This window comes from Podarcis melisellensis (genome assembly GCF_964234715.1).
Source record: "Podarcis melisellensis genome assembly, chromosome: 13".
Taxonomy (NCBI): domain Eukaryota; kingdom Metazoa; phylum Chordata; class Lepidosauria; order Squamata; family Lacertidae; genus Podarcis; species Podarcis melisellensis.
Genome location: NC_138545.1, coordinates 39,693,331 through 39,721,303, shown reverse-complemented (window position 1 = coordinate 39,721,303; position 27,973 = coordinate 39,693,331). Strand labels below are relative to the sequence as shown.

At 44.7% G+C, this 27,973-nt stretch overlaps 2 protein-coding genes and 1 long non-coding RNA gene across 10 annotated transcripts in view; 2 read left to right on the top strand and 1 right to left on the bottom strand.

Annotated features, from left to right (window-relative positions):
• The window catches only part of LOC309354443, a 609,149-nt gene that overhangs the window by 371,583 nt on the left and 209,593 nt on the right, over nt 1-27,973 (bottom strand). The gene's annotated exons all lie outside the window — the stretch shown is intronic.
• Nucleotides 1-27,973, top strand: part of ZNF385C (zinc finger protein 385C) — a 156,118-nt gene that overhangs the window by 97,266 nt on the left and 30,879 nt on the right. The gene's annotated exons all lie outside the window — the stretch shown is intronic.
• LOC309356149 (uncharacterized protein C17orf113) lies at nt 85-15,326 on the top strand (the record flags this gene model as incomplete). The annotated part of the gene is given in 8 exon segments (XM_081887328.1): nt 85-195; nt 7,916-8,141; nt 9,702-9,812; nt 9,815-10,047; nt 10,051-10,165; nt 13,432-13,490; nt 14,172-15,160; nt 15,162-15,326. Coding segments are annotated over 8 exon segments (1,995 nt in total). The 3' UTR covers nt 15,313-15,326.

Genomic DNA, 27,973 nt, shown 5'->3' with positions numbered 1-27,973 from the left:
TTTCCTGGGGAAAGCAGTGGGGCAAACAGAAAACTGCTCGGACCCATGCTTTCTAGGCACGGGGAAAGCAGAATTGTGGACGCCATGGGTTTCTCCAAGGTTCTTGGGAGTTATAGATTGGCAAAAGTGCTGAAACTTATCTTTAAGAGATTTTCGGCTCACAGAACGCCAGTTTCTAGCTTCCTCATGGAGATGGTAAGGTGGTTGGTATCTATCTGTCTTGGGAGACAATGGAGGAGTGCGCCTTTGGTGGTGAAGTCAGATTGTTAGAGAGTTACAGTGCCTGCTATGGCTGTAGAGACAGATGTGGGAGAGACATGTTCTGTTGCAACTGGGGCAAATGAAAGCATCTGGTAGTGCTGCTGCAGATACACCATGGCAGTGTGGTGTAGTGGTCAAGAGCGGTAGACTCGTAATCTGGTGAACCGTCTCCACTTCTCCACATGCAGCTGCTGGGTGACCTTGGGCTAGTCACACTTCTTTGACGTCTCTCAGCCCCACTAACCTCATAGAGTGTTTGTTTTGGGGGAGGAAGGGAAAGGAGAATGTTAGCTGCTTTGAGATTCCTTCGGGTTGTGATAAAGCAGGATATCAAATCCAAACTCCTCCTCCTCCTCCTCCTTCTCTTGTCTGTACTTCTCCCAGTAGTCATTCTTCCTCTGGCCATTGCCATGGTACTATGAAACCAATGTAAGTCTTTGCAGACATACATTCAAACTCTTCTTTTTCAGCTTGCACAATCCTTTAGGGACTCAGATCCCAAGTGAGCCATTTCTCTTTGGGATCCAGTAATGATGTTATGTCCTTCTGCTGAAATTTACATAAAAAGAGTCCTGATGTATCTGACTAAAGGTCCAGTTGGTTCAGCAACATTTCCCCAGCAGTGGAAATCCAGAAGCAGAGTCTGAAAGCTTTGTGCAACACTGCCCCCCCCCCGCCCCCAATTTGGTATGTAGAGGTTTAATGCTTCTTTGCAGCTATCCTGGCTGTTTATAGACAAATTCTTGGAATTATCCCCCCTTTTAATATTCTTTCAAGTCACCTAAGCCATAACCACATATTGTAGTGCAAGGATCCTCACACTTTCTACCCCCAGTGCTCACTGGAGACCCCAGAAAATCCCTATTCTGGAGCCTGATAATACATTTCCAGATCTCTGTTCCAGGGCACTTTTACAACCACGATGGAGCATTGCAGACCCTCCAGGTGTCCCTATTTTCCAGGGACAGTCCTAGATTTACAGAAGCCGTCTCGGTTTCTGATTTGATCCCACAATGTCCCTCTTTTCTTTAGGATGTCCCTATTTTAATTGGAGAAATGTTGGTGGGTGTGGAGTTATGCAACCCCTGAGCCAAGGAGATACGTAACTATGCAACCTTTAGAAAACATCTGAAGGCAGTCCTGTATAGGAAAGTTTTTTTAAAAAAAACGTTTAATGTTTTATTATGTTTTTATATATGTCAGATGGGTATGGTATAAATAATAAAATGGTTATTATTATGGAATAGGACGTCCCTCTTTTCATCGGAGAAATGTTGGAAGGTGTGAGCATGTCCTTTGCATGAATAAGGTTGCAGTTCCAATCCTTGGCCTCTTCAAGAAGGCCTGGGGAAAAGACCCCTGGTCTGATACCATTGAGAGCTACAGTCAGGTAGCATGGGCAGATTCTGCGCAAGGCAGCTTCCTAGTTACCTATGTTCACTTCCGCAACCTTCTTGCAGTTTCTGTTTGAGGAGAAGTCACCCAAGTCCATACTGGGCAGATGGGGATGCAGTCAAAATGGAGTATCCTTGTCAGAAACATTATTTGTTTCAACACAGCATCTTCTCTATGCTGGCTTGACAGAATATGGCCAGCAGCTCCCGTAGCTACCCTGAAGTTGCTGTCACCAGCACGGATCACTGAGCCGGCTGCAACTGGGGACCACGTGATGCAGGTTAAAAACATATTCTGCCTCTACGAAGCTGGCGAAACCAAAAGGCTCCCCAAAATCTGTTTCCTGGTGCTCAAGGTATAGGGGCACAGTTTTCACAGAATGGTCTGAGAATTTGGGAGATGTGGTGGCCCATTTTTAAAAAAGGAGTGGACGCTCAACGTGATACGAGCACATCATGTGGCAGAGTAGCAGTTCCGCACCTGGCGTCGCTGTGTCCTATTTCATTAAACTCTTTTGTGACAAATTGCAAAGGGTAAGGCCGGGGGGGGGTGTAACAGGGGAGGAGAGGTTGGGCTGGTTCTCTTAGTGCCTTCAAAAATAATCAATGCTGTTTTTAAAATGCATATCTAAAATATAACATACCTAAGATATTAGAGACCTTTTTAAACAGTTATAGCAAGACTGGTGTTGGTACAAGAGCACCCAAAATCAGAAAAGAGATTCAGTTTCCCATAAGTCTGTGTGTCTTTATAGTGAGAATTTGGAGTAAGGCAGCAGTTTTCTGTTCCGACCTGTATTCATCACAAATGCCTCATTACGTCTGTATTCACATACATATAAAGCATTCTTGTACCACTTGAACAGCTCCCTCCCAAAGAATCCTAGAGACTGTAGTTTGTTAGGGGGCTGGGAATTGCACGTCAAAGTGCAAGTAGATAAATAGGTACCCCTCCGGCGGGAAGGTAAACGCCGTTTCCGTGCACTGCTCTGGTTCGCCAGAAGCGGCTTAGTCATGCTGGCCACATGACCCAGAAGCTGTACGCCGGCTCCCTCGGCCAATAAAGCGAGATGAGCACCGCAACCCCAGAGTCGGCCACGACTGGACCTAATGGTCAGGGGTCCCTTTACCTTTTTAACAGCTGTCAGAACCTTTAAACTACGGTTCCCAGGATTCTTTTGGGGAAGCCATGAATGCTAAAATATTGCTTTGAATGTGTGGTGTTGAGGTGATGGAGTGTTTTGGGACTGGGAATAGGTTGTCCTCCTTTTGTCCTCCATCCTGATCAGTTTTTCATGCACCCAAGCCAAGGGACATCAGGCCGTCATTGTGTTGGGTTTTTTTTTTCCTATTCAACAAGGCTACAACCTGAGGATTTTCTCCCCCCCCCCTAATATTTATTAGGTTTCTTACAAATATAACACATACTGTAAAACAAATAAAAGTAAAGTAAAAAGAGAAATAAAACAAATAAAGCAAATAACAAGAAAAGATAGAACAACAGACACATAAACACAATACAAATTAATAATTAATTAAACTTCCAACCTCATAAGCATATTACATGACTTCCTCTGGTCCCTCCCATCTGAATTTCCTTGTAACTAAATGTAGCAGTTTTCCAATATCATTAATCAAAAACAATATTCCAATTATGGTCAAATTTCTTAACTTTTCTTAACCTTCTAAATCTCATTTAGTTAATTAAATCCTAATTTAATCCTAGGCCTAATTGGTACTTTCAGGTAACTTCTAATTTTTAATGTTTACAATATTTATTCAAATAGTCTTTCAATTTCTTCCAATCTTCTTGATGTTCCTCATCTTTCTGGTCGCGGATTCTTCTAGTGAGGTCAGCTAGCTCCATGAAGTCCATCATCTTCATCTGCCATTCTTCCACAGTTGGTTATTCTTGTGTTTTCCATTTCTTGGCTATTAAAAGTCGAGCAGCAGTTGTGGTATACAAAAATACCTGTAATGGTTCTAGGGGTTGCTCGTGCGTAAACCGGCGCCACACCTGGCTGGGTTGCCTGAGTGAACCTTTTCTGTCCGGACAGCCACTCGCCCGTGGCTGTCTCAATCGCTGGCAGAATCCGTCAGTGGGTGTTTCTTGAACTTCTTCCAGCAAAGAAGCTCTTTGACGCCTAGTCTCCGCCTACTCTGCGCAAGGAGAGGGTGTAGGTAGCGGAGGACCCTTACTCTCCCCGCTGGTCCCTGGCAAGGAGTCATGGGACCGCCTTGCCGATTCCCCCATCTGCCCCCCCTTCTCCACTGGTGCTACGCTGATTCCCTTCCCCAGAAGATGGGCTGCCTCTCCCCATCCCGGGGAGAATCCCTCTGGGTCCCGCTCTCTCCCTCCGGCCCTGATGGCAGTTCCCTGACAATAGCTTTACATTTTTCTTGGGCTACAACCTGGGGATTTTCTTCTCAATGTTTTCATGTTCTCAGGGGTCTTCTTGCAATCCTTCTCGGAGGGCAGCGCCCTCATCAGAACAGCGATGCTCAGACTGAGGCCTCAGGAGTCTTGAAGCGAGTGATGCAGTTATTTATTGGAAATGATACTTTTCTTAATGTTTCTGTGGGCGACCCAAATAATCAAGAACTGCACACCTTCCACGTTATGCTCCTATTCCCTGTGCTGTCCCCTTCTCCCAGTTGCCTAGGCTCCAGTAGGGGCCACTTCAGTTGCCAGTAAGCAGTAGAAAGAAGAACCACAGACTGAAAATATGGCAGCTTCTATAGCCGGATAGAGAGGTGTGTGTGTGTGTTTGAGAGAAAGAGGAGCATTTACAAAAGGCATGTAGGCAGGGGCTTAGTTTGCAGAGTTCCATGCCCCTTGCCTCTTAAATTCTCTGATTTATTTTCAAAAGAGGAAAACTGGGAGAGTAAAGGGGCCGTTGGGCTGTGGGTAACTAGGGCCAGGGCCTTTTCAGTAATGGCCCCGACGTGGTGGAACGCTCTGTCACAAGGGACTAGGGCCCTGTGGGACTTGACATCTTTCTGCAGGGCCTGCAAGACAGACCTGTTCCACCTGGCCTTTGGTTTGGACTCAGTCTGGCCCTTATGTTTCCCTCCCTTATGGTTTTGATCTATGGGCTACTTTTAAAATGAGGCTGCATTTTAAATTGCATTTTAACCTGCATTTTAAATTGTTTTTTCCCTATTATGTTTTTACTGTAATTTTACTGGTGTTAGCTGCCCTGAGCCTGGCTCTGGCCAGGAAGGGCTGGGTATAAATAAAATTATTATTATTATTATTATTATAGATAGATAGATAGATAGATAGATAGATAGATAGATGATAGATAGATAGATAGATAGATAGATAGATAGATAGATAGATAGATAATACTTTATTCAGCTATAAGCCCACAAGGTAAAACCAATCAATAAATAAAATAGCATTTTACATTCTAAAATATCAACTAAAATATTTCAACGCATAATCTCCTTCACATTACATACAATCTCTAGATGTACCGTATTGTGGCCTTGAATATAAAGATGGTGCAATTATTATTATTATTATTATTATTATTATTACTATTACTATTACTATTATTATTATTATTATTATTAATTGTGATGCATCCTTTGCAGGCTTTGCAGATCAAACACATTAGGAATACACTTCTGATGGGAGGTGGGTGAATGGATGAAATGTGGGTGTATGCATTTTATTGTGACTTTTGTCTTGTTCCTCTTACTATTTAAAAAAAAAAAAAATCAACGAAGTTTTCCAGTGTCAGCTTTGCAAAAAAAAAAAATAATAATTACGGTATGCATCTGTCATAAAGGAGGTGTGTCAGAGAAAGGGGGGAGTTTTCAGATCCTTTTGAGAAGCAAGTTTTGCCTGAGCTGTTGTCAGAAAAAGGCAGAATCTGCCCATATTTTGAAACCTTGTTGTGGGGCCAAAATGCATGTGGCATGGGGAGATTCACAGTTGATCTCCCCATGTTTTGTTTTAACGAAGGAAGACTTGGAAATGGGGGGTGGGTTACTTCAGATTGGATTGCAGCAGCACCGCAGGCAGTTTAATCCTTCTCCTGTGGGCCCTTTTGTAATCAACCTCTCCCCACACAGCTGCTTTCCAACTCTCACCTGTGTCTCACCTGCTCTTGCCAACGTGGGTGGTAAGGCAGCAGGGTGGTTTGGGGCGGGGGGGAATCATCACAAGAACAGCCTGAGAAGAAAAGGGTCCCCCACTCAAAAAACAAAAACAAAACCCCTCTCACAACAATACAGTGGTACCTCGGGTTACAGACGCTTCAGGTTACAGACTCCACTAACCCAGAAATAGTACCTCGGGTTAAGAACTTTGCTTCAGGATGAGAACAGAAATCGTGTGGCGGTGGCGTGGTGGCAGCAGGAGGCCCCATTAGTTAAAGTGGTACCTCAGGTTAAGAACAGATTCAGGTTAAGAACGGACCTCCAGAACGAATTAAGTTCTTAACCCGAGGTACCACTGTACTTGATTCCAGATCTCCCAGCTTCATTTGTAGTTTGATCCCAAGATATTGCTTGAAGCAGGAAACTGATTTTCTTACTTTTCTGCAGCATATACAATATTTTAACAGTCCAATAGATGTCATTATCTTGTACCTATTGCAAGCTTTCCTACCTAGCAGCTTATAGTCCACCCCGATTTATCCTCCATTCTTCCCTGCTTTTCAGCTAGAAAAATCATTTGAATGCTTGATTCCCTTTTCTCACTCCTTTTGACCCCTTGAACTGAGCCCAAGGACCAGTGGCGTAGCGTGGGGGGTGCAGGGGGGCCCGGCCGCACCGGGTGCAACATCTGGGGGTTAGGGTTAGGGTGCGCAAATCCATGGGTTAGGGGGCGCAAATCCACAGGTTAGGGGGCGCAAATCCACGGGTTAAAAAGGTAAAGGTAAAGGTACCCCTGCCCATACGGGCCAGTCTTGACAGACTCTGGGGTTGTGCGCCCATCTCACTTAAGAGGCCAGGGGCCAGCGCTGTCCGGAGACACTTCCGGGTCACGTGGCCAGCGTGACATCGCTGCTCTGGCGAGCCAGAGCCGCACACGGAAACGCCGTTTACCTTCCCGCTGGTAAGCGGTCCCTATTTATCTACTTGCACCTGGAGGTGCTTTCGAACTGCTAGGTTGGCAGGCGCTGGGACCGAGCAGCGGGAGCGCACCCCGCAGCAGGGATTCGAACCGCCGACCTTTCGATCAGCAAGTCCTAGGCGCTGAGGCTTTAACCCACAGCGCCACCTGTGTCCCCATAATCCACAGGTTAGGGGGCGCAAATTACTTGCCTTGCCCTGGGTGCTGACAACCCACGCTACGCCACTGCCAAGGACTCTTGTTTTCCGTGCCAGGGCTTCCCCTGGAACATACAACAAAGCAGGACCTTTACCTTAGCCTTTGTGCATCCTTATCTCCAATGGAAGAGGGATCATTTCTTCCACTCTCCGTTAGGATCTTTTTCAGATGCTCCTGTCTGAAATAGGGTTCAGTTTTTTGTACGGGGAGAGTTGTGTGCTTCTTATGATAGAAGCAAAAAAAAAAACCAAACATCTAAATTCTGGACTCAAGGAAAGCAGTAATCTGTGAGTTGTGTGCAACCTGTGATTATGCATTATTATGCATGGTTGCTTTTGCTATTATTGATGTCTTGGATCCCACAGCCACTTCAGATGCTGTGATTAGCAGAGAATTGGGCTAAAACGTTTAAAACAAGAATACGTTACGGGGCAACCATTGGAAATCCTGTTCAGCCTCCACCGCTCTGGGCTAAAACATCGCCTTTATACTTTTGGACTTTGCAGCCGTGAAGGCTAGAATGATGCTTTTAAAAAGAAAGGATCGCGGCTGAGATCCTTGCTGTGCACAGATTTCTGCACTTTCGTGGTGGAATTGTGACATCCGCAGTCTTGTGTAATGGGCAGTGAACATAACATCTGTTCTTCCTGCCAAGCTAATGCACCCAAGGGGCAGTGATTTTCAGCAGATAGCTACTGTGGTCCCAAATACTTTTCAGGAGCATGTTCTGAAACAGGGCCACACCGCCCTCCCTCTCTTGAAGATAAAAGCAGCCAAGTGAAGCAGATATGTTTAAATTCATGGCGTTAGTCAAGTCTATGATGCTACCCTGTGATGCTACTTGCATACCTGGAACAAAGTTGAAAAGATATTCTTCACGGCAGTATAAAATGTCTTGATGTTAAACATATGTTTTAGAAATACATTCTCAGTGAATGTAAATGTTAAACTTATGAACCCTTTTGTGGGTCAGGGTTTTTTGAATGCAACTGTGAGAAGCAGCATCTTCAAGGTCAGCATCTTCAAGTCAGGGGTCAGCAACCAAAGGCCTATGGGCTGGAAGCAGCCCACAGAGGTCGTTTGGCTGGCCCATGAGCCACCCCAGAACCGAGCTTCCCACTCAAGCGCTGCGCTAAACCGAAGCATGGGGACTCGCTTCCGTGGTGCTGGAAATCACATATGCGCAGACACCAAAAATTGTGGGCTTGTGTGCACGCACCATCTGACCCATGGAGGGATCTCTGCGGGACCGATCTGGCCCAGGCAAGATATACCTTGCTGACTCCTGATCTAAGTAATAATAGGTACTAGTGAATGGGAGAGGGGTGGCTATGCCACTGTTTTTGAGCACCCTACGGAGGTGCTGCCCTAACGATACGATATGATGCAATACGATAATCTTTATTGTCATTGTCCCATACAGAACAACGAAATTGAAAATCTACGTCAGACATTCAGAAACCAACAAGTCTGCTATCCCAGCCTGGTTAGCCCCCTAAAAACTCTGATACCCCATAATTAAATACAATATACTCCCATAGAGACTATCTTACACTGCATTTAAAACCAAAATCGCATTTGAATAGAAACTGTTTCTCAGGCGGCTAGTCCTAGTCTTTATAACCCTGTACCTTCTTCCAGAAGGCAGAAGCTGAAAGAGATCATTTCTGGGGTGTGCACTAGCTCTGCTGCTTTCTTATGGCACCTGGAAGCATAGATTTGATCCAAGGTGGGGAGAGTGCACCCAATTATTCTCTCTGCAGTCTTTACAACCCTGGACAACATTGTTTTTTCCCTGACCGTGCAGCTCCCAAACCACACACACAGACCATAAGTTAATACACTCTCAACAGTACAATGGTAAAATGCCAGAGTGAAGTGGAATATGGAAGCAGCCTAATCTACATCTTCTCGGTTTTGAAATGAGGCAGTCCATGGTGCTGCCCATGAGATGCTGCTTATTGCTTCAGGGGAGAGGTCCTTCTCAAATGTGTGCTGCTGGGCAGCAGTAAGCTCTTGGCGCAGAAATCTGTGGTTCGGCAGGCATGGGATGAAGCTTAATTCGGGTCCTTCATTCCTGCTCCATGCAGAATTTGGGGCAAGCACTTCCTTAACATTCCTTAACTGTACTCAAACCTCTGGAGGTTCAGACGCACACAAATTTTTGTTGGCTACTTTAGTTTCCTAAATCGTTCCGATGCTAACCATGGGATAGAATCCAGCAGGAAGCTCCGTGGGCAACTCCCTTGAAACGTCACCTGCTCAAGGGCGCTACTAATCTCTTGTGTAGCACCTGTTCATTACCCTGTTCATTTTGCTCAAAATGTTTTCACTGGGTCCTGCCTGCAGTGGTTTACTCCTCCTTGTCCCCCTGTCTAGTTTTGCATGTTTTGGAGCACAGATTAGCAACCCTGATGGACAACAAATGCCAAATAAAATAGAGGTTAATGATACGGCTTTAGTACACCTCAGCACTGATCAAATTCCTCTGCAAAAGGCTTCTCCAAGGGTGTCCTATGTTTGTTCACAATGCATAGTTCTCTGTCTGATGCCTTTGGCCATTCAAACAGATAGCTAACTGGAAAAGTTGGGCAAGAACTGTCAGTTTCCTAATCCCTTTCCCCCTTATCTTTCGTCTCCAGTCAAACCAAGGAAGTGATAAATAGGCCTTCTTTTCTAAATTATATGTAAAAGGCTGCTTCTCCTCCTGCAAGGGAAACAAAAGTTCAGTTCTTCCTCCATAGTGTTTGGTTCCCCAGCAAGCTCTGGTGCCGCCTGGGAAACATCCGATTCAAATAAGAAGTGTAAGTGGTATTTCATTGAGCACTGGAAGGACAAATTCAGCTGGTTGCAGTTTCACTATGAACGAAAGCTATGTTCTGCAACAAGCACGTCAAAGCTGAGAAGGCCTTCAACGTGAGCACAGATAACGTCCAGCGTTGTGCCCTCCTGGATCATGTCACGCCGGGGGCTCACCGGCAGGCCCTGGCAGTCATCAGGGAGCAGTTGGCTTTTGAGACACAGGTGCAAAGCCGCCAGGAGCTGTATTCAGGTGTCAAAGCGGAAGTCAGCCCCATCAAGGTAGCTGTCTTCACCGCAGTCAACTGAATGGCCAAGGAGGAGGTTTCCAATGAGAAATACTCCTCTTTGATTGAGCTGCAGAAGTTCAGTCTGTGCCCAGCACTGCTGACCTGTGAGCACAGCAGATACAGTCGTACCTCAGGTCACATACGCTTCAGGTTACATACGCTTCAGGTTACAGACTCTGCTATCCCAGAAATATTACCTCGTGTTAAGAACTTTGCTTCAGGATGAGAACAGAAAGTGTTCTCCGGCGGCACAGCAGCAGCAGGAGGTCCCATTAGCTAAAGTGGTGCTTCAGGTTAAGAACAGTTTCAGGTTAAGAACGGACCTCCAGAACGAATTAAGTACTTAACCCGAGGTACCACTGTACTGCCATTCCACCAGCATCTAAGCAATACAGGTGCATATCTCTTGAGTGCATTCTGACTTTTTGTGGGTACTGCTTGAAGTTCTCTCTCTCTCTCTCTCTCTCTCTCTCTCTCTCTCTCTCTCTCTCTCTCGTGTGTGTCAGATAGAGAGAGAGAGAGGGAGAGTACACACATTCTGTATTCCAGAAGTGTCCAAAATCTTTGCCTAGAAAACCCAGATTTTGTGATGGGAATAAAATGTGCAACAAAGGTTTCTTGGCATTAATTTATTTTGCATAATTTATTGAGCTTCAGTTTATTTAGGTTTTTTTTTACTTACTCGGGAAACAAAAAAAGCGGGGTGCTGGCAGTGATAACGTTTTAACATTTACTTTGGGGTATTAATCCCTGTAACAACCTTGTTAAGATTAGGCCAGTATTGTCTCCATGTTCTTTAAAAAAATCTATTATTAGTATTATTATTAAAAATGTTTATTACAGAAAAAGACTGTATACACACACACACACACACACACACAAATTCATATATACATAATCTCCATAATCTTAACCAGTATGCCTTGCATTGCTAGAGAGGAATGGGAAAATACAGAGTTTAGCTTACATTGCTAGAAGGGTTAGAGACGAGGGGTTGTATCCATTGTTAGTCACACTCAGATTAGCCCTACTGAAATTAATGGACCTGGTTAACTAGGATATATTAATTTCAATGGGTTTGTTCTAAGTTGGGGTGAAAACCACTCTCTTGATGCTACTTTCCGTAGTCGATGGTATCAAAAGCCAACAAGAGATCAAGAAACAGGGGCAAAGTCACATTGTTCTTGTCCTCTTTTCTACAGGGGTTATTCATCAGAGAGATCAGTGCCAATTCAGTTCCATGGCCAGGCCTGAACCCAAATTCGAATGGTTCTCAATTATCTAAATATGCCTACACCAGAAGCTTTTAACACTTTCATAGAGAGGAATTGCTAACTGTAAAGAGTCTTCGAAAATGAGACTTTTTCTTTTTAAATAAGAGGCCCATAATAGTTAAATACTGAGCCCGGTAATGAGAAAAGCAACTTAAATTAGCATAATAGACTACGGAGGTTTCCTTTTTAAAGCAAATTCTTTTTCCACATTCTCAGCTAGTCCATGAACATAGTCACCCAGCCAAAGCAACGAGAGCTCAGAGGAAGAGGAAAAAGGGGGGAAATCTTTTAATTTTACCAGCATTTCATGCCTATTAAAATCAAATTAATTTGCCTGATCTTGAGCGTTTGCCAGTTGTTTTGCATAAATAAGGGTCTCTGTTTTATGGAAGATAAACATGCTAATTAGATTTCTCTCTATTTCACTCACACACACAGATGCGCGCGCGCACACACACACACACAAACTATCCTGCAGACTTTGCTTTTTTTTAAAAAAAGGAAGGAGGGGGTAGGGTTAGTAATTAAAATATTTCAACGAAATGGAATGAAATGTACCCAGACCTTGGAGCAGCGTTCACTCGAAGGAACTGGTGAAATAAGCAATAATGGCCAGTCTTTGGTTTGCAAATGAAGACAAGTTCATACAAAATTGGACAATCCTGCTTTGGCATGATAGTGAGATGCACAAGGCCGGCATGCTTTCTGAAAGTAATTACCCCCCTTTAACAAATAAAAAAATCCACAGTTCACCTGGATATTTTGTTTTGTTTTTTAAATGAATATTCATTAGCATTTTCAAAAAAGAACAACACATATAACAACAAAGACAAAAATAAACAAAAAAATACAAAAATCCAAAACTTAAAAATAAAAACAATTAAAAACACCTGAAAGTTCAAATACTTATTTTCTTTTAACTTGTTTCTCAGACCCCCTCACACCTCCCAAAATTAATCTTTTTATCCTCCAGCAAAAATTCTTATAATGTCAAAACCGTGAAATTTAAGTCTTTTACTAAAAAAAGAAAAGATTCTCTCGACCTTAGCTAGCAGGTCCTTTGCTTTAAATTGTTTACAAAGAGGGGGGGTGGACTTCCTTTTTAACCCTTCCCCGCTCGTTCCTGATCCGCAAAATTTTTCTTTAAGATTCCAATTTCCGTATTACTCACGGGTTGATGTTTTAGAGTCCGAATGTTCCAAGGAAAAAGTCAGCGCTCTCCGATAATCGGAGTTCACCTGGATATTTTGAGCCTGCGAAATAAAGATCAGTATATTGAGAAGGGAGAAGAGTGCATTGTGTCTCCTAATGTCTCCTGTATGGATCACAAAAATGGGGTGACATAATGTCTTGCCCCACAGGGATCACTGCATACCCCAAGTAGTGTTTCTCTATCGCTGCAGGTTGTGTGTGCAAACTGGTATCATCCTCTGCTAGATATAATTGTCTCAAACCAAAGAAGGTTTAGCATAATTTTTGCCCTAAGCATGGCAAAAGACCTTTCAAAGGGGAAGCAACATGGTCACAGGACCCTGTGGCATAGGGCTCATCCAGACCTCATTTTGTGCCACATTTCCAGGCATAGGTCCATGCTATAAAGCCTATGTCCGAGTGCTTTTTTGGGGGGAGGTGGGTTTCCCCACAAAAACTCACTCTTTACGGACAAATAGGAGCAAACAGCAAACCATGGAAAACCCAATTTGCTGTTTGCTCCGATTCAGCATTAAAGAGTGAGTTTTCGTGGGGAAAGCACCGGGGGCGGGGCAGGGGGAGCGCTTGGACATGGCGGGTGCCTAGAAAGCACAGGGCAAAATGTAAGTGTGGATGAGCCTATAGCTGAAAATCATCAAGGAAAGCAAAATCTGCATATTTTTAAGAGGCTCACTTCATTTCTAAAGAACCCGAGTTTTCTGCAAGTTGAAACTTGTTCTAAGCATTCATATATGCAATTCCCCACACACACTCTGTCCCCCTGAACTTTGGTCCTAATCTCACTGATGCCAGACAGCCATTGCCAAAGTCCTACACAGTGAAGACAAGCTTAGGCCTTTCATTTGGTTAGTGGTGGAAGAGATGCTGGATGCACTGGAATGAAGAAACCTTGTGGTTTTTTTTGACACCACTAGCTCCCCTCATGAAGGCCAAACTTCCATCATGTTCCTTGGCTTCATTCAGCTTCCAGACAGTGAAGCCTACACAGCAGTCAAGGCGTGCCAACCATGAAAGTTGCCATAGGCGCCGACTCCATGGGGCCTGAGGGGGCCCGAGCCCCCTCAAAAAATTGTTTGGGGGGGCTCTGCCCCCCAATAATTTAAGAAAATTATTAGTTATATTATGCTTTGTAAAATCACAAAATTATGTTGGTATTTTTTATTTTCCTTGTTTGACGATAGTTACCTTTTAAAATACATTCAGTAATGAGTTAAAACAAAGCCACTCCCGATCTAGAGAGGGGGTGGGGTTGCGGGCTCTCGATCCATCAACAATCTCGCGGGGCTGGCGTCAGCCCCGCGAGAAGCGGGGATTCCCCCTAGCTCATTAATATTCACCGCCCACGGCGACAGCCAATCGGCTGCCGCAAAGGGCGGGCCCTCACAGGTTCACTTAAGGTCGGGGCAGCCCGGGGCTCGCCCCTTTCGTTCCCCCAGCAGCAGCGGTTTGGAGGTCTTGGCCCCCCCAATATTTTTTATAAGTCGGTATGGGCCCCCGCCCCCCCCCAATATTTTTTATAAGTCGGCGCCCCTGAAAGTTGCATGGCTGAAACTCTGGAGGTTCCTCCCTGTTAACCCACAGACACTGTGGTGTGGGATCTAAGGTGAAATCCAGCTTTCCTCTTCTCACTGAGATACACTCCCTCTCTCACCAGTGGAGCGGTCTGCTGCTGGCATCAAAGGAAATCTTAGATATAAGATTATGCACCAAAGTCGTAGATGCTGTCTACCCGCTGTGTGCCAGCTTCACAGCAGAAAACAATCGTATCCAGCACTTGCAGAGTGTCTTTGAGTTCTGTGAAGTAAACATGGAAAGGTCAAGGGCCATCCACTGGAGTGCCATCTTGCCAGCAGTGGAGATTATAGATGCCTCTTGGCCAGCCTTGTTGTGTCCGCTGGAGGCCGAGTCAGAGAGATATCCACTGGCATTTGGTCTCTGTGGGGAGCTGAAGAAATTCAGTTCCCTCGCTTTCACTAGGCTGCTTCCAGACACCTTGCCCGTTTTCCAGAAACTGAACAAGTTCTTCCAGCTAAAGAACTTTGATCTCTCCATATTGAAATCTGTTGTCTCTGCCACCATTATCAGCCTCCAGAACCAGATCAAAACTAATGGCTACAACTTCAAAGCGTTCCTTAATGAACTCAGTGATCAGCACCACTGTGAGGACCAGAATGTACGGAGTTGGTTCTGCGACAAAGGTGTGGAATTGACTGATTGTTCCAGGGCATGCTTGACAAAATTTGAACATTTCAAGGATACTTTCTTAAAGTGTGTGTGGTGCAAACTGCAGGATACATTCCCTAGCACTTCTCTGGAAATGATAAACACTTTCTCCACCATATTTAACCCCAAATGCTATCCTCACTTTTTAGAGGAAATTGGGAGCTATGGTGCGGATGAACTGAACTTCCTTTTGCAGACGTATTCCTGTGTGGTGAGACTCGAGCGAGCACTGAACGACTGTCCCTTCTTTAAAAAGGTAGTATTTAGCCTCAACCAGCTTTCCTACAAAGACCTTTGTGCTAAGCTGGTCTATTGGAATTCTGAGATGCATGAATCGTTCCCAGACTTTGCCATCATGGCTGCAATAGCTTTGGTGATGCCTTTTGGCTCTGCATTGTATGACAAAATCAGCAAAGGAATTTAACTCCCAGTGGGGCTTTTCAAAAGAAGCCCAGGGCTTCTCCAGCATTCCCATTGATCGACCAACCCTCAACAAGTTTGATTTCACTTTAGCCATTCAGTATTATGAAAGCATGAGAGGAATGGACTTTCTAATGGCACAGGCCAAGTAAGGTTTAGAAAGGGATGTTAGGAACACAACTTGAACTGAACCACAGCGTTCTGTGAAAGTGTTAAATTTTGCCAAAATTACTTGGACTGAGGGGCAGGTAGAAAATGGAGTGCCTTACATTTTTTTTAAAGATTTTTATTAAAGTTTCAAAGATTATATAAAAAAACAAAACAAAACAATAATACAAACAAACAAAAACAAAAACAAGTATAATTTCAATCCCTTATTTTCTTGTAACTTACTTCCCCGACTTCCTCATACCTCCCCTTTCTGTATTCCAATTTCTAATTATTAATTCAGCAAATCCTCTCCCTTATTTTTCACTTAATTTTTAGCCTTTCTTTTCTTTTTACTTAACCATTACAGCTGGAAACCACATAATTTCTAAACCAACGTCATTCTAACATTCATTAATTTTGCAATGTTTCCTAAGATAGTCCTTAAATTTCTTCCAATCTTCTTCCGCTGGGAGTGCCTTACATTTTTAACTAAAGTACTTAAAGGTCAATGTGCTTTTTCCTACCTACTTTTTTCCTACCCAGCAAACAATCATCTTACCCCATCCTTAACTGCATTGAGTTTCAGGTTCCCAAATTCTGTGTATAACTAATCCCAATATGAGTTTACAGAACCCTTTCCTGTATGTCTCGCAAGTTGCTCTAAGTAAGTTATGACTTTGGCCCTCCAGGTTTGCTGAAGCACATCTTCCATCGGCCCCAGCAAGCATGGCCAAGGACCAGCAATGATGGGAATTGTAGTTCAGCAACATCTGGAGGACAAAAGGTTCCCCACATCTGGTAGAGGTCGTCAATAAATCTGTTCCCTTACTGGAGAGCAAGAGATACCAGCTACCCCTTCTGCAAAATTCTGGAAGGTGAAAGAGACACCCACATAACCTTCTAGGTGTGGGTGGAGAGGAAGGATGAACTCGTCTATAATTGTCTCTGTAATTGTCACAGATCTTTTTCATGCTGGGAGCAGAACCCTTGGGCACTTCCAGGCTGCTATTTTTGGATGGGATTTGATCACATACTAGCAAATTCAGGTTGCAGAGTTTTAGTTGATTGGAAGGTCTTACAAAACAAACCCTCTGCCCCCTAATGATCAGATTTTTTTAATTTTTAATTTTTTTATTTTGCAACAAGGAAAGGTAACAGGAAAATGCAGAAGGAATGCTTCTTAAATAACGGAGTCATCTAATCTCCTGTAAACAAATCAAGATAAGTAGTCAATAAACAGGTTGTCTGGAAACAACCTTACTCCAGGACTGGGAATTCTCTCTACTCATGACCTAAAACAGCCTTTCCAATTCATTTAAATTTATTTGCTTGTATACAACTTAGACGACTTTCTACAACCAACTGGTGTTCACATTTTGTTAAATAAATAAAATTGTATTAAATCCCACTCTCCCCCCACCAAACAAAAAAGAAGTCGATCAAAGAGATTTACAGAAATTTTTTTTTTTAAGCACAAAAATAGCAAAAGCCTGTCCTTAAAACTCAATTGGCAGACTAAAAGCAGTACCAGAGAGCAAGAACACAAAGAGCCAAAAATAGCAGTCAATAAATAAAATTAAGGAACAACGCAACAACAACAACTTGCTTAAAGAGAGATGTCTTCAGTTGCCAGCAGAACACGAATAGGGAAGAGGATAACCAGTGTGGTGTAGTGGTTAAGAGCGGTAGACTCGTAATCTGGTGAACTGGGTTCGCGTCTCCGCTCCTCCACATGCAGCTGCTGGGTGACTTTGAGCTAGTCACACTTCTCTGAAGTCTCTCAGCCCCACTCACCTCACAGAGTGTTTGTTGTGGGAGAGGAAGGGAAAGGAGAATGTTAGCCGCTTTGAGACTCCTTTGGGTAGTGATAAAGCGGGATATCAAATCCAAACTCCTCCTCTTCTTCTAACCTAACCTCTTGCCATTCATGTTGCAAATCCCACCATGCTATTTCCTGTCCTTTTTCTGCCATTCCAGCCCCTTTCTTTGTGGGGCATGCCAGTGTAGGCAGTCAAGACTTTGGCTCAAAGGGGATGGCTTGAGAACGTTGCCCACAGGGAGGAAGCGTCGTGCATGGTCCAGGAGGTTTTGGGGCCAGTATGATGGCCAAGGATCCTCAGATGGTTTAGCAGAAGCTGTGGTGTGCTGCCCCCAATAGAAAGATGGTGTATGAGTTTGTGTTTGTGTGGGCATTTGTGTGTTTCCAGGATGCAGCTGAGAAGAAGAGGCACCCCATCACTCTCCAAGCAACCTTCGCCTACCTGGGAGGGAAAGAACAATGATTCTCTTCTCTGGAGGTGGGAGGAGGGGGTGGGAAGAGAATGACACAGCTTAGAATGACACATCTATTGCCTGTGAAAGCTGGTGGTCTGGAGGCAAATAAACACCAGCCCTAAAATCACAGGAGTTGCAGCCATTCAATTAATAAAATTCAATAAAACTGTAAATCCAGTTATGAAGCATGCTGGGCAAAAAATTTAAAAGTCTTCTGCTCTTACAAAGAAAAAGCAAGCAACACCTCCCACCCATGCAAAACAGTTGCCACCTGGTGAGCAACACTAAAGAGGACTGTGATGGCCTGGGAATCCGATTCAGAGGCTGCACCGGAGGACTCCCAGCCTGCACAGGAGTCCCCGCTTCCAGGGCCGGCTGAACTGGGGCAGGGCCTTGATTCTGAAGCGCCTGCACCTGTGCCGGATCCTCAGGAGCAGGCACCAGGTGAGTCCACTCTGGCTCCGGAGGTGGTTGAGGACTCAGTGCCTGCAGTTGAGTCTCCCCCTGGGCCCAGTAACCCTTCGGCCTCTCCTGAACTGCAGAGGCTCATGGTAGAGAGGCGAAGGGAACTGGTTTCTCCCAGGAGGAGTGCTCGCCTTAAGGCCAGGAGAGGCGGGTCTCCTGGGGGCCGGGACCGCCCCTGGCCTCAGAGAAGATAAAGGCCAGTCAGCCCGGCCCCAGGTTGCGGGAGCAACGTTGTTGTTGAGTACCTGTTCCTGCCCGGACCCAGACCTGACCCTCCACTGTTCCTGTCCCCGCCGGGCTTCCAGCTTCGGACCTCGCCCCGCTCCTTGTGAACTGTTTCCAGGCTAGTGACCCAGGACCGGACTTTGACTACGCCAACGGTAACCTTCCCCCCGGGGCCAGCACAAGGACACTCCAAAAACAAGGCAACATGAATGGGGTGGGGGTGGGCTTTAGTGCTGGGGAACGGGGGGAGATTCTAGAAAATTGGGTGGAGGCCGTTCACAGGAGCAGCCATCTGATTTGCCAGCTATGTTCCCCTTCAGCCCCCATGCCTTGGTGCACCCCATTAAACAGGGTCCCCCCCGAAACTGTTTGGAGAGCCTTTCTCGGTAGCTACCATGGTTGGGAAGATCACCTTCAGCTCACTCCCTTCTGTATGTTAATCTATAGATCCAAGTCAGTATACTCTGCTCCAGCTTTAATAATTATTACTATTTATTTATTTATTTATATCCCGCCCTCCCCAGCCGAAGCCGAGCTCAGGGTGGTTAACAACAGTAAAAGTAATACAGCATTCTAAAATCAATTCATTTTAAAATCAATTCAAAATCAAATTAATGGCAACCATTGGGCTAGAGTTCTGTGAGGATTACCAAAGGAGGGGGTCAGGCTGTGCCTTGGCCAAAGGCCTGGTGGAACAACTCTGTCTTGCAGGCCCTGCAGAAAGATGTCAATGGCAGCAGGGGGAGCCTTTGAAGGGGCATGTGGGAAGCTGCCAAGGAAAGGAGAGGGTGGGAAAATCACTGCCCACCAATTTCTCCCACAAGAGGATCTCCGGATCCCACCCTGAGTCTTCCTGGAGCAGAATATCAGTCCAAGCACCAGTGCAGTGCTCACACCTGGCCTCGTTCCCTTTCATCTGCCATCGGGCTCAGCTTGCAATAATCGGAGAAAAGGATGGTTCCTACTAATATCAACCTCCTTACCCAGCAGGCTCCTTCCTTCTTTGAAGCCGAGCAAGGAAATGGCTCGTCTCCACTAAGATTGTGTCATTCTATCCAGGTCTCTGAAGACCTCACCGTTCTTGTTGAGGCAAATCCTTTTAATTGAGTGTCTAAATTAACTGCTAAAAATACATCCCACAGCTGCTGCATTGGAATATCGCTGACAAGAAATTGCAGTCGGGGAGAGAGAGAGGAGAGGACAGGCTAAGAAGCACAGGCCTGCTTGAAAAATAACCCAAAAGGTTAACCTTGTTTTGAATGAGACCTAGAAATGGGAAGTAGAGAATCACCCAACAGCCATGCCCACAGGCAGAATGGCTTGTTCTGTTTATTTAATATATTCAATTCTTCCTCCAGGGCAATTGGAAAAGTGTTGGTCACTTCCTCATCACATTGTGAAGAAGGAACAATAAGAGTCTGGTGGCACCTTAAAAGCTTAACGTGTTTTTGCAGCCTGAGTTTTTGTGGACTAGAGCCCATTCGGTCCTAAGTTGAAACATGTTATGTGTGCAATGCACACTCCTGTCCCTATACAGTACATAAGGTAAAGGGACCCCTGACCATTAGGTCCAGTCGTGGCTGACTCTGGGGTTGTGTGCTCATCTCGCTTTATTGACCGAGGGAGCCGGCGTACAGCTTCCAGGTCATGTGGCCAGCATGACTAAGCCGCATAAGAGCAGCGCATGGAAACGCCATTTACCTTCTCGCCAGAGCGGTACCCATTTATCTACTTGCAGTTTGATGTGCTTTCGAACTGCTAGGTTGGCAGGAGCTGGGACTGAGCAACGGGAGCTCACCCCGTCGTGGGGATTCGAACCGCCGACCTTCTGATCGGCAAGTCCTAGGCTCTGTGGACAGCCCCATCTGCGTCCCTATACAGTACATACATGTGTGAAAATAGTGGATGGAAAAGTTTGCCATCAGGGCATACTGGATCAAAAGGGCATAGAAGGTGGTGCTGCAGTAAGTCTGACACATTTCTGTGTGAAACCAAAATGGAGGATAAGAATCTTGTTCACAGCAGCAGCAACTGATGACAATACAGTCATTGTTGCTATTCTAATTTGCCATCTGAAGTCAGCCCATTATAGGTGACAAATATACCTTCAGTCTTGAATGAGTCTGGCATCAATGGAATCAAGTTGAATTTTACTGAATTCTAGTCCCCCTTCTTGTTGAAGTAGCTAACTTTGAGGTCAGCAGCCTATCCTGAGAAGTAGACAGAGTTCATTCCATATCGTTGGTGCACTATCCAATCAAATCTACCCTCCAAGCACATGTTACTGAATAACTAAGCTATTCATTACGTCTGGATGTCTAACGTTTTCTAGTTTGTGTAGTATATGTACTTAATTCTTACTCATTAGACACATATGTCTTATAGTCTGATTTATTGGGAACTAGGACTGAATCTCGTGACCTTGCTAACATGTGCTGGAGTTCAAAATAGTAAACACTCATGTTTTGAGGAAGCAAGACGTGTGCTGTAATCATTCTAAAAATGAATACAGTGATTGCATCCAAATGTAAAATTTTGCACTTACTGCAAGAATATACCGTATTTACTTGAATCTAATGCTCACCCTTTTTGGCCAAATTACGTTACGAAAATTGAGATGCGCATTTGATTCAATGGCACCTTCACATTTCGCCAGTAGATACTTTTTTTGGTTTCAAGGTTCTGAAAATTAGGTGCGCATTAGATTCGATGCCTCATTAGACTCGAGTAAGTATGGTAGATTGCATTTTGACGTAGAAGTGAATGGCAACTGCGAAGGTAAAAGGAATGCATCTTATGTAGTGGGCAGGGTTATCTCCCCTTTTCTAATAGACTTTTGTCACATAGAAAATGGGAGGCATTAACAATAAAGGCTCTGCCTCCTCACCACTGCTGGGTTCTATATGTTACCAGTGCTAACGTTGGGAAAGCATGTAGCTCCTTGACAGCTCCACGTGGCAACCAATTTGGCAGAACACAAATGGACACAGTAGACGTGATGTAGTGCTGCTGACATGTGGATGACATGTGAATGCGGCAGCTAGACTGGTGACTGGGAGTGGTGGCCAAGACCACATAACACTGGTCTTGAAAGATCTACATTGGCTCCCAGTACATTTCCGAGCACAATTCAAAGTGTTGGTGCTGACCTTGAAAGCCCTAAACGGCCTTGATCCAGTATACCTGAAGGAGCGTCTCCACCCCCATCGTTCTGCCTGGATACTGAGGTCCAGCGCCGAGGGCCTTCTGGTGGTTCCCTCGCTGCGAGAAGTTAAGTTACAGGGAACCAGAAAGAGGGCCTTCTCAGTAGTGGCACCCACCCTGTGGAACGTCCTCCCACCAGCTGTCACAGAGAACAACTACCAGACTTTTAGAAGACATCTAAAGGCAGCCCTGTTTAGGGAAGCTTTTAATGTTTAACAGACTATTGTATTTTAATATTTTGTTGGAAGCTGCCCAGAATGGCTAGGGAAACCCAGCCAGATGGGTGGGGTATGTATGTATGTATGTATGTATGTATGTATAAATAAATAAATAAATAAATAAATAAATAAATAAGTATTAGTATTCTGCACACCCTAAGGGAATATAATATAAACACTTCTCTGGGACTGGATGGCAGGCAGACGAGTGAGTCAGAGGAGGAAAAGGGTGGAGAGAGTCAGCGATACTGCATTGGATTGGGATGGTTGGGTATTGGGGCTGAAGGGAAAAGGGATACCTGAAGAAAACAAAACCTGGAGAGGAGGGGTGAGGAAGGGAAGGGATCTTCTTCTTTGGCAATCACTCGTAGCTGAGTAAGATTGTCTTCCATAAACACGGTTTTAAAAATGAGTCCGTAAGTGACTGTGGAGGCCAATTCTGGATCCACACGTCCTTCCACAGCGGCGACATTGGTTCCCAGGTGGGAGTTGCAACAAATAGGGACATCCTATTCTGTTGTTGTTGTTGTTGTTGTTGTTATAATACCCCACCCATCTGACTGGGTTGCCCCAGCCACTCTGGGTGGCTCCCAACATATTTAAAGCATCAGAAAACATTAAAAAAACTTCCCTATACAGGGCTGCCTTCAGATGTCTTCTAAAGGTTGTCTAGTTACTTATCTCCTTGGCTCAGGGGTCGCGTAACTCCACGCCCTCTAACATTTCTCTGATGAAAGTAGGGAAATCCTAAGGAAAAGCAAGACATTTTGGGATCGAATCAGAAACCAGGACGGCTTCTGTAAATCCAGGACTGTTCCTCCTGGAAAATGGGGACACTTGGAGGAGGAGTAGAGGAGGCAGGTTCCTTACACTACCCAAAAAAAGTGAGGTGGGCAGAGCCTTGAGTATGGCTACTGAGCTGGAATTAAGGAAGAAGTAGCACTCTTGAACCCTTTTTAATAAGAACATTAGGAGAATCCTGTTGGATTAGGACAAATGGCCTTCTAGCCCAGCATCCTGTTCTCTCATAGTGGCCCACCAGGTACCCACAAGCAAGACCTGAGGTGCAACAATACTCTCCCCAACAAATATATAAAGGCCTACTGCCTGTGACAGTGGAAGTATAACAGACATAACTCCACCCTCAGTGAATTGGTCTAATACTTTTTGAAAAGGCTTCCGAATTGATACCCATTAACACATCCTGAGAAAGTGAATTCCATAGTTCAGTCATGCGCTGTGTGGAGAAGTACCGTATTTTTCGCTCTATAACACGCACCCGACCATAACACGCACGTAATTTTTAGAGGAGGAAAATCCATAGGCATGCCACCCGTAGGCATACCCTCCATAACACGCATGGACATTTCCCCTTACTTTCTAGGAGGAAAAAAGTGAGTGTTATGGTGCAAAAAATACGGTATTTTGCTTTGTCTGTCCTGAATCTTCCTGGAATTCAGCTTCGTTGAATGCCCCCTGGTGCTGGTATTATGAAAGAAGGGGATCATCATCTGCCTGATAAATACACAGAAAGAAAACTGAGGTGCTTCATCCAGACTGCAGGATTGTAAGAGCAACGAAAAGAGGCAAGCAAGATAATGCCATGTAGATTGCAATATTCTAGATGACAAGAACAGGTTCTCCCCAAATTGTCCAAGTCCCCTAGGAGAGCGATTTTATCTTTTTAGTTGGGCTTCATCCAGCCACACTAATATCCTCATCACAGAGAAATCGCTCCCTATTAACGACATGGGGAAGGATGTCAGAGCTGGGTCTCATGACAGGAGGCAAGGTCCTGGAAACAAGGCAAAATTGAGTGTAGTGACATAAGGCGAGGTTGATCTGTTGGAAGAAATAGGAGTAGCAGGCGAGTCCTCATATAGCCCAGACTAGATAAATCTGAACTGAAAGCTTTCACAGAGATCAGCCTTACCACCTGGCCTAATTTGGCCTATTGCTCTCCAAGTGCCTCATTTGCTGGTTTGGCTTGTTACCCTATACTCCAGCTAGAGCTTTTTGGTGGCATACAGGCTGAATGCATGCCTAGTATCTCTTAGGCTCCAGGTTTAAAACTTGCTGCAGACATGCTATAAAGTAGCCTGTCCTCTAGCACTCCTGTTAGATTTTTCCATCATAAAAACTTTGCACCATAATTCTGTAAGAGAGAGAGAGAGAGGGATGTTGTTACAGTGCCAGTGTCCTAATGATGGGTAGGCAAACTAAGGCCCGGGGGCTGGATCCGGCCCAGTCACCTTCTAAATCCTGCCTGTGGACGGTCCAGAAATCAGCGTGTTTTTACTTGAGTAGAATGTATTCTTTTATTTAAAATGCATCTCTGGGTTATTTGTGGGGCCTGCCTGGTGTTTTTACATGAGTAGAATGTGTGCTTTTATTTAAAATGCATCTCTGGGTTATTTGTTGTTGTGTAAAATTAAAATTTAAAGCAGCGTCTCTGAAACTTCTAAAATGGCCTTTTTCTGAATTAAAAATTGAGGGCACACTTCACTCCATACCCTCCAACATTTCTCTGATGAAAATGTTGTTGTTGTTTAGTCGTTTAGCTGTGTCCGACTCCTGGTGACCTCATGGACCAGAGCACGCCAGGCACTCCTGTCTTCCACTGCCTCCCACAGTTTGGTCAAACTCATGCTGGTAGCTTCGAGAACACTATCCAACCATCTTGTCCTCTGTCGTCCCCTTCTCCTTGTGCCCTCCATCTTTCCCAACATCAGGGTCTTTTCCAGGGAGTCTTCTCTTCTCATGAGGTGGCCCAAGTACTGGAGCCTCAGCTTCAGGATCTGTCCTTCCAGTGAGCACTCAGGGCTGAATTCCTTCAGAATGGATAGGTTTGATCTTCTGGCTCCATCTTTGGGTTATTTGTAGGGCATAAGAATTCATCCCCCCCCCTTCAAAATATAGTCTGGCCTCCTACAAGGTCTGAGGGTCTGGCCCCCTGCTGAAAAAGTTTACTGACACCTGGTCCTAACCATCAGAAATGTAATAGGATTTGTTTTAATAAAATAAAAAAAATTGAATTCCTTTCGCCTGCCTACACTGAAAGATGATCTCAGTGACAGTGATAAGTGTCGCTTGCTTACATATTTACATACAAAGGAAGACAACAGAAAAAGCTTTGAGTGGGCATCCAAAAAGGAACAGCACATCACTGGTGGAGGAATACAATAACTTTGTTTTGTGTGGTTCAGGAATCCTGCAATAACATTTCTAATTCAGCCACTGCATTGAACTAAATTATGCACATGGGTACTCCTCCCAGATTGAATTTGCTTTATTACCAACTACGTTTTGGGTGCTTTGATAGAACTTGCAGAATGTGGGATTTTGTGGTCCCCGTTTCCACCTCCCAATTCCTCATGGAACGATGAAGAAAGGAGTTTGGAGCTGTACTTAAACATGGAGACAGGAAAAGACATGTGTCACCGTAGATTCCAGGACAAGAAGATCAGAAGCCTCTGGCTTTTATGAATTGTGCAAATTGAGCAAGGTTTTGCGTATGCATGCTTCATTTCCCATAATTCTACATTTGTTAACACTGGGAAGCAGGCAAGGAGTTATGCAAAGTGCTGGATTTGCTGTTTGGTGAGTCTCTGACTTGGAAAATTTTTGGTCGAGCATTGCCACCTCTGCCGTGTTGTGGAGAGCCTGTGGGATGCTGGGCGATAGCCAAAGAGATCAGAGAGTGATCAGAAGCAGGTGACAAGATACAGAGAACAAGGAGCTCCTAAGTAGGTTGCCATGGTGGAGTAGGGCCAGACAAAGACATTTTGGCACCTTAGGCCATGGGTAGGCAAACTAAGGCCCGGGGGCCGGATCTGGCCCAGTCACCTTCTAAACCCGGCCTGGGAATCAGCGTGTTTTTACATGAGTAGAATGTGTCTTTTTATTTAAAATGCATCTCTGGGTTATTTGTGGGGCATAGGAATGTGTTCATTTTTTTCTCCAAAATATAGTCCGGCCGCCCACAAGGTCTGAGGGACAGTGGACCAGCCCCCTGCTGAAAAAGTTTGCTATCCCTGGCTTAGGCGAACCACAAAATGGCATCCCCCCCAGCTAGGGAAGATGGGGTGAGTGAATATTTACATTAGGGACATAGGCACTGACTCCTGGGTGCCCAACCACCCAGAAAATTGCCCATGACGGGACCAGGCACCACAAATTGTGTTGGCAGAGGCACACTGCATGGTGTGTACGTGTGACGTCAGTAAATGTGGGGGACAAATTTTGGTGGCGGATGCACAGGCACGCTGCAGGGGGAAAGTCCAAATTCCCATTATGATTCTTCTAGAAAGACATCCCCAGATGTTGTACACGTGGTCATTTATAACTGACCAGTGAAGAAATCCAACAGAATAATGAAAGCAGAATCTGAACTGCAAGCAGGAATTCAAGCCATTGTAGGGGCTTCCCTGGATTTAGGAAATGGTTTACGTTGTAAATACCTGTTTAATTGCGACCAGAGAGACAGCATCGAACTAACCTTTCAGGATCCAGATGTATGGTATAAATTTTGCTCTCTAATTCATGTTTGCCAACAGAGAGCTGTTACTAGAATTGAAAGCTTGTCCGACTTCAGACTTCTTCTATTGATCCAAGTGCTATACAGTAACACAGAAATGCGGGTCAGAGTAGGTTTAAATAGTGGTACTACTGGTGCTTTAAAATGTTTTATCAGTACAGTGGAACCTCAGAAGCCGAACACCTGTAAACTCAAATGTTTCAGCTCCTGAATGATCGGAAACTGGAAGGGATTGTTCCAGTTTTTGAATGATTTTCGGAAGCCAAACGTCGGGTGTGGCTTATGCAGCTTCCTGCAGCCAATCGGAAGCCGCTCCTTGGAAGTCAAACATTTTGGAAGTCAAACAGACTTCCGGAATGGATTCCGTTCAATTTCCAAGGTAAGACTGAACTGTTACTGCAGGTTTATCATGGCCTTTGGCTAGAACAATAAAGTTTTTAAAATTGAAAAAGTAAAACAAAACAAAACACATGTTCCACAAACTATGTAAGTAATGGTAGTCCCACCCTAGAGATTTGCTTTAGTCAATGGTGTTAGGCAGAAATTTCCTTCCAAACCTTACAATATGCCATATTTTTACGTGTATAAGATGCCCCCCATGTATAAGACGCCCCCTATTTTGGGGGACTCCGAATTAAGAAAACACCCCTCAGCACTACCCGTGTATAAGGTGAGCCCCAATTCAAAACCTGTTTTTTGGTTAAAAAACAAACAAACAAGCATAGTCTTATACTTGGAAAAATACAGTAATTATGTATACATTCACTTCTAGCTAGTATTCTGCTTTATTGTGTGGGAGAGCCAGGTTAGTGTGTTGGGATTGGAGTTGGACTAATGCTGAAGAGACCTTTCTCCCTTGAGCTTAGGCCGCTCAGTATCTCTCAGCCCATCACTGCCTCACAAGCCAGTTGGGAGGACCAAAAGGACAGGGGATAACCTTGGACGGGCAGTTGAGGTGGGTGAGGTAATATATAACAAATTATTACATACTTGTTTGTCACTTTAAAACGAATAAATGAGAAACAATATTTTTTTTTGGGGGGGGGAGTTGTTGCCTGCTGTTCTCCAGATTTCCCTTCTGGGTGACTTTGGTATTAATTTGATCAGTACATGCCTGACGAAGCAAGCTGTAGTTTACCCCCCTGGAGTCAGAGCTGGTTCGGGGAGCAGCTCCCTCTACAAAGACGGGAACAAATTTGTCCAATCTGCTAGAAAGAGGCCGCTTGTGCCTTCCAGGCATCTTTGGGCCCGTTACACTACAATCTGTAGAAAAATGTGCACACTGAGATTTTTATTTTTTAAAAAAAATATTATGGTCTTTGATCCATTCTCTTCCTACTCCTTCTGGTTTAACACTGGAAAATAAAGTTAAATAAATAACAGAAGAATTCACCTACCTATAGAATTAGGGGGTGAAGAACAGAGCCATCAACTGGTGGGAAAGGCAGAGCGTATGCTTTGAAGTGTTTTATTGCCAGTCATGATAGAAGCTGTGTATTGAAAGAAGAAGGGACTGTAGATTGCAAGGATCGCTGAAGGGTGCCCTGCATTACTCTCAGTATTTCACGTGCTCTGCCTTCACTTGAATAGTGCTGCCAATATCTCTTGTGCATTACACCCCCACCACCATAGGAGTCGGTGGCAGATGTTATTTGCAGAAACGAACGTGATATACCCAGCATTAGAGGTATAAGGGGCTATACATGCTACCCTGTGCCTGGAAACCCTACTGTCTTATAG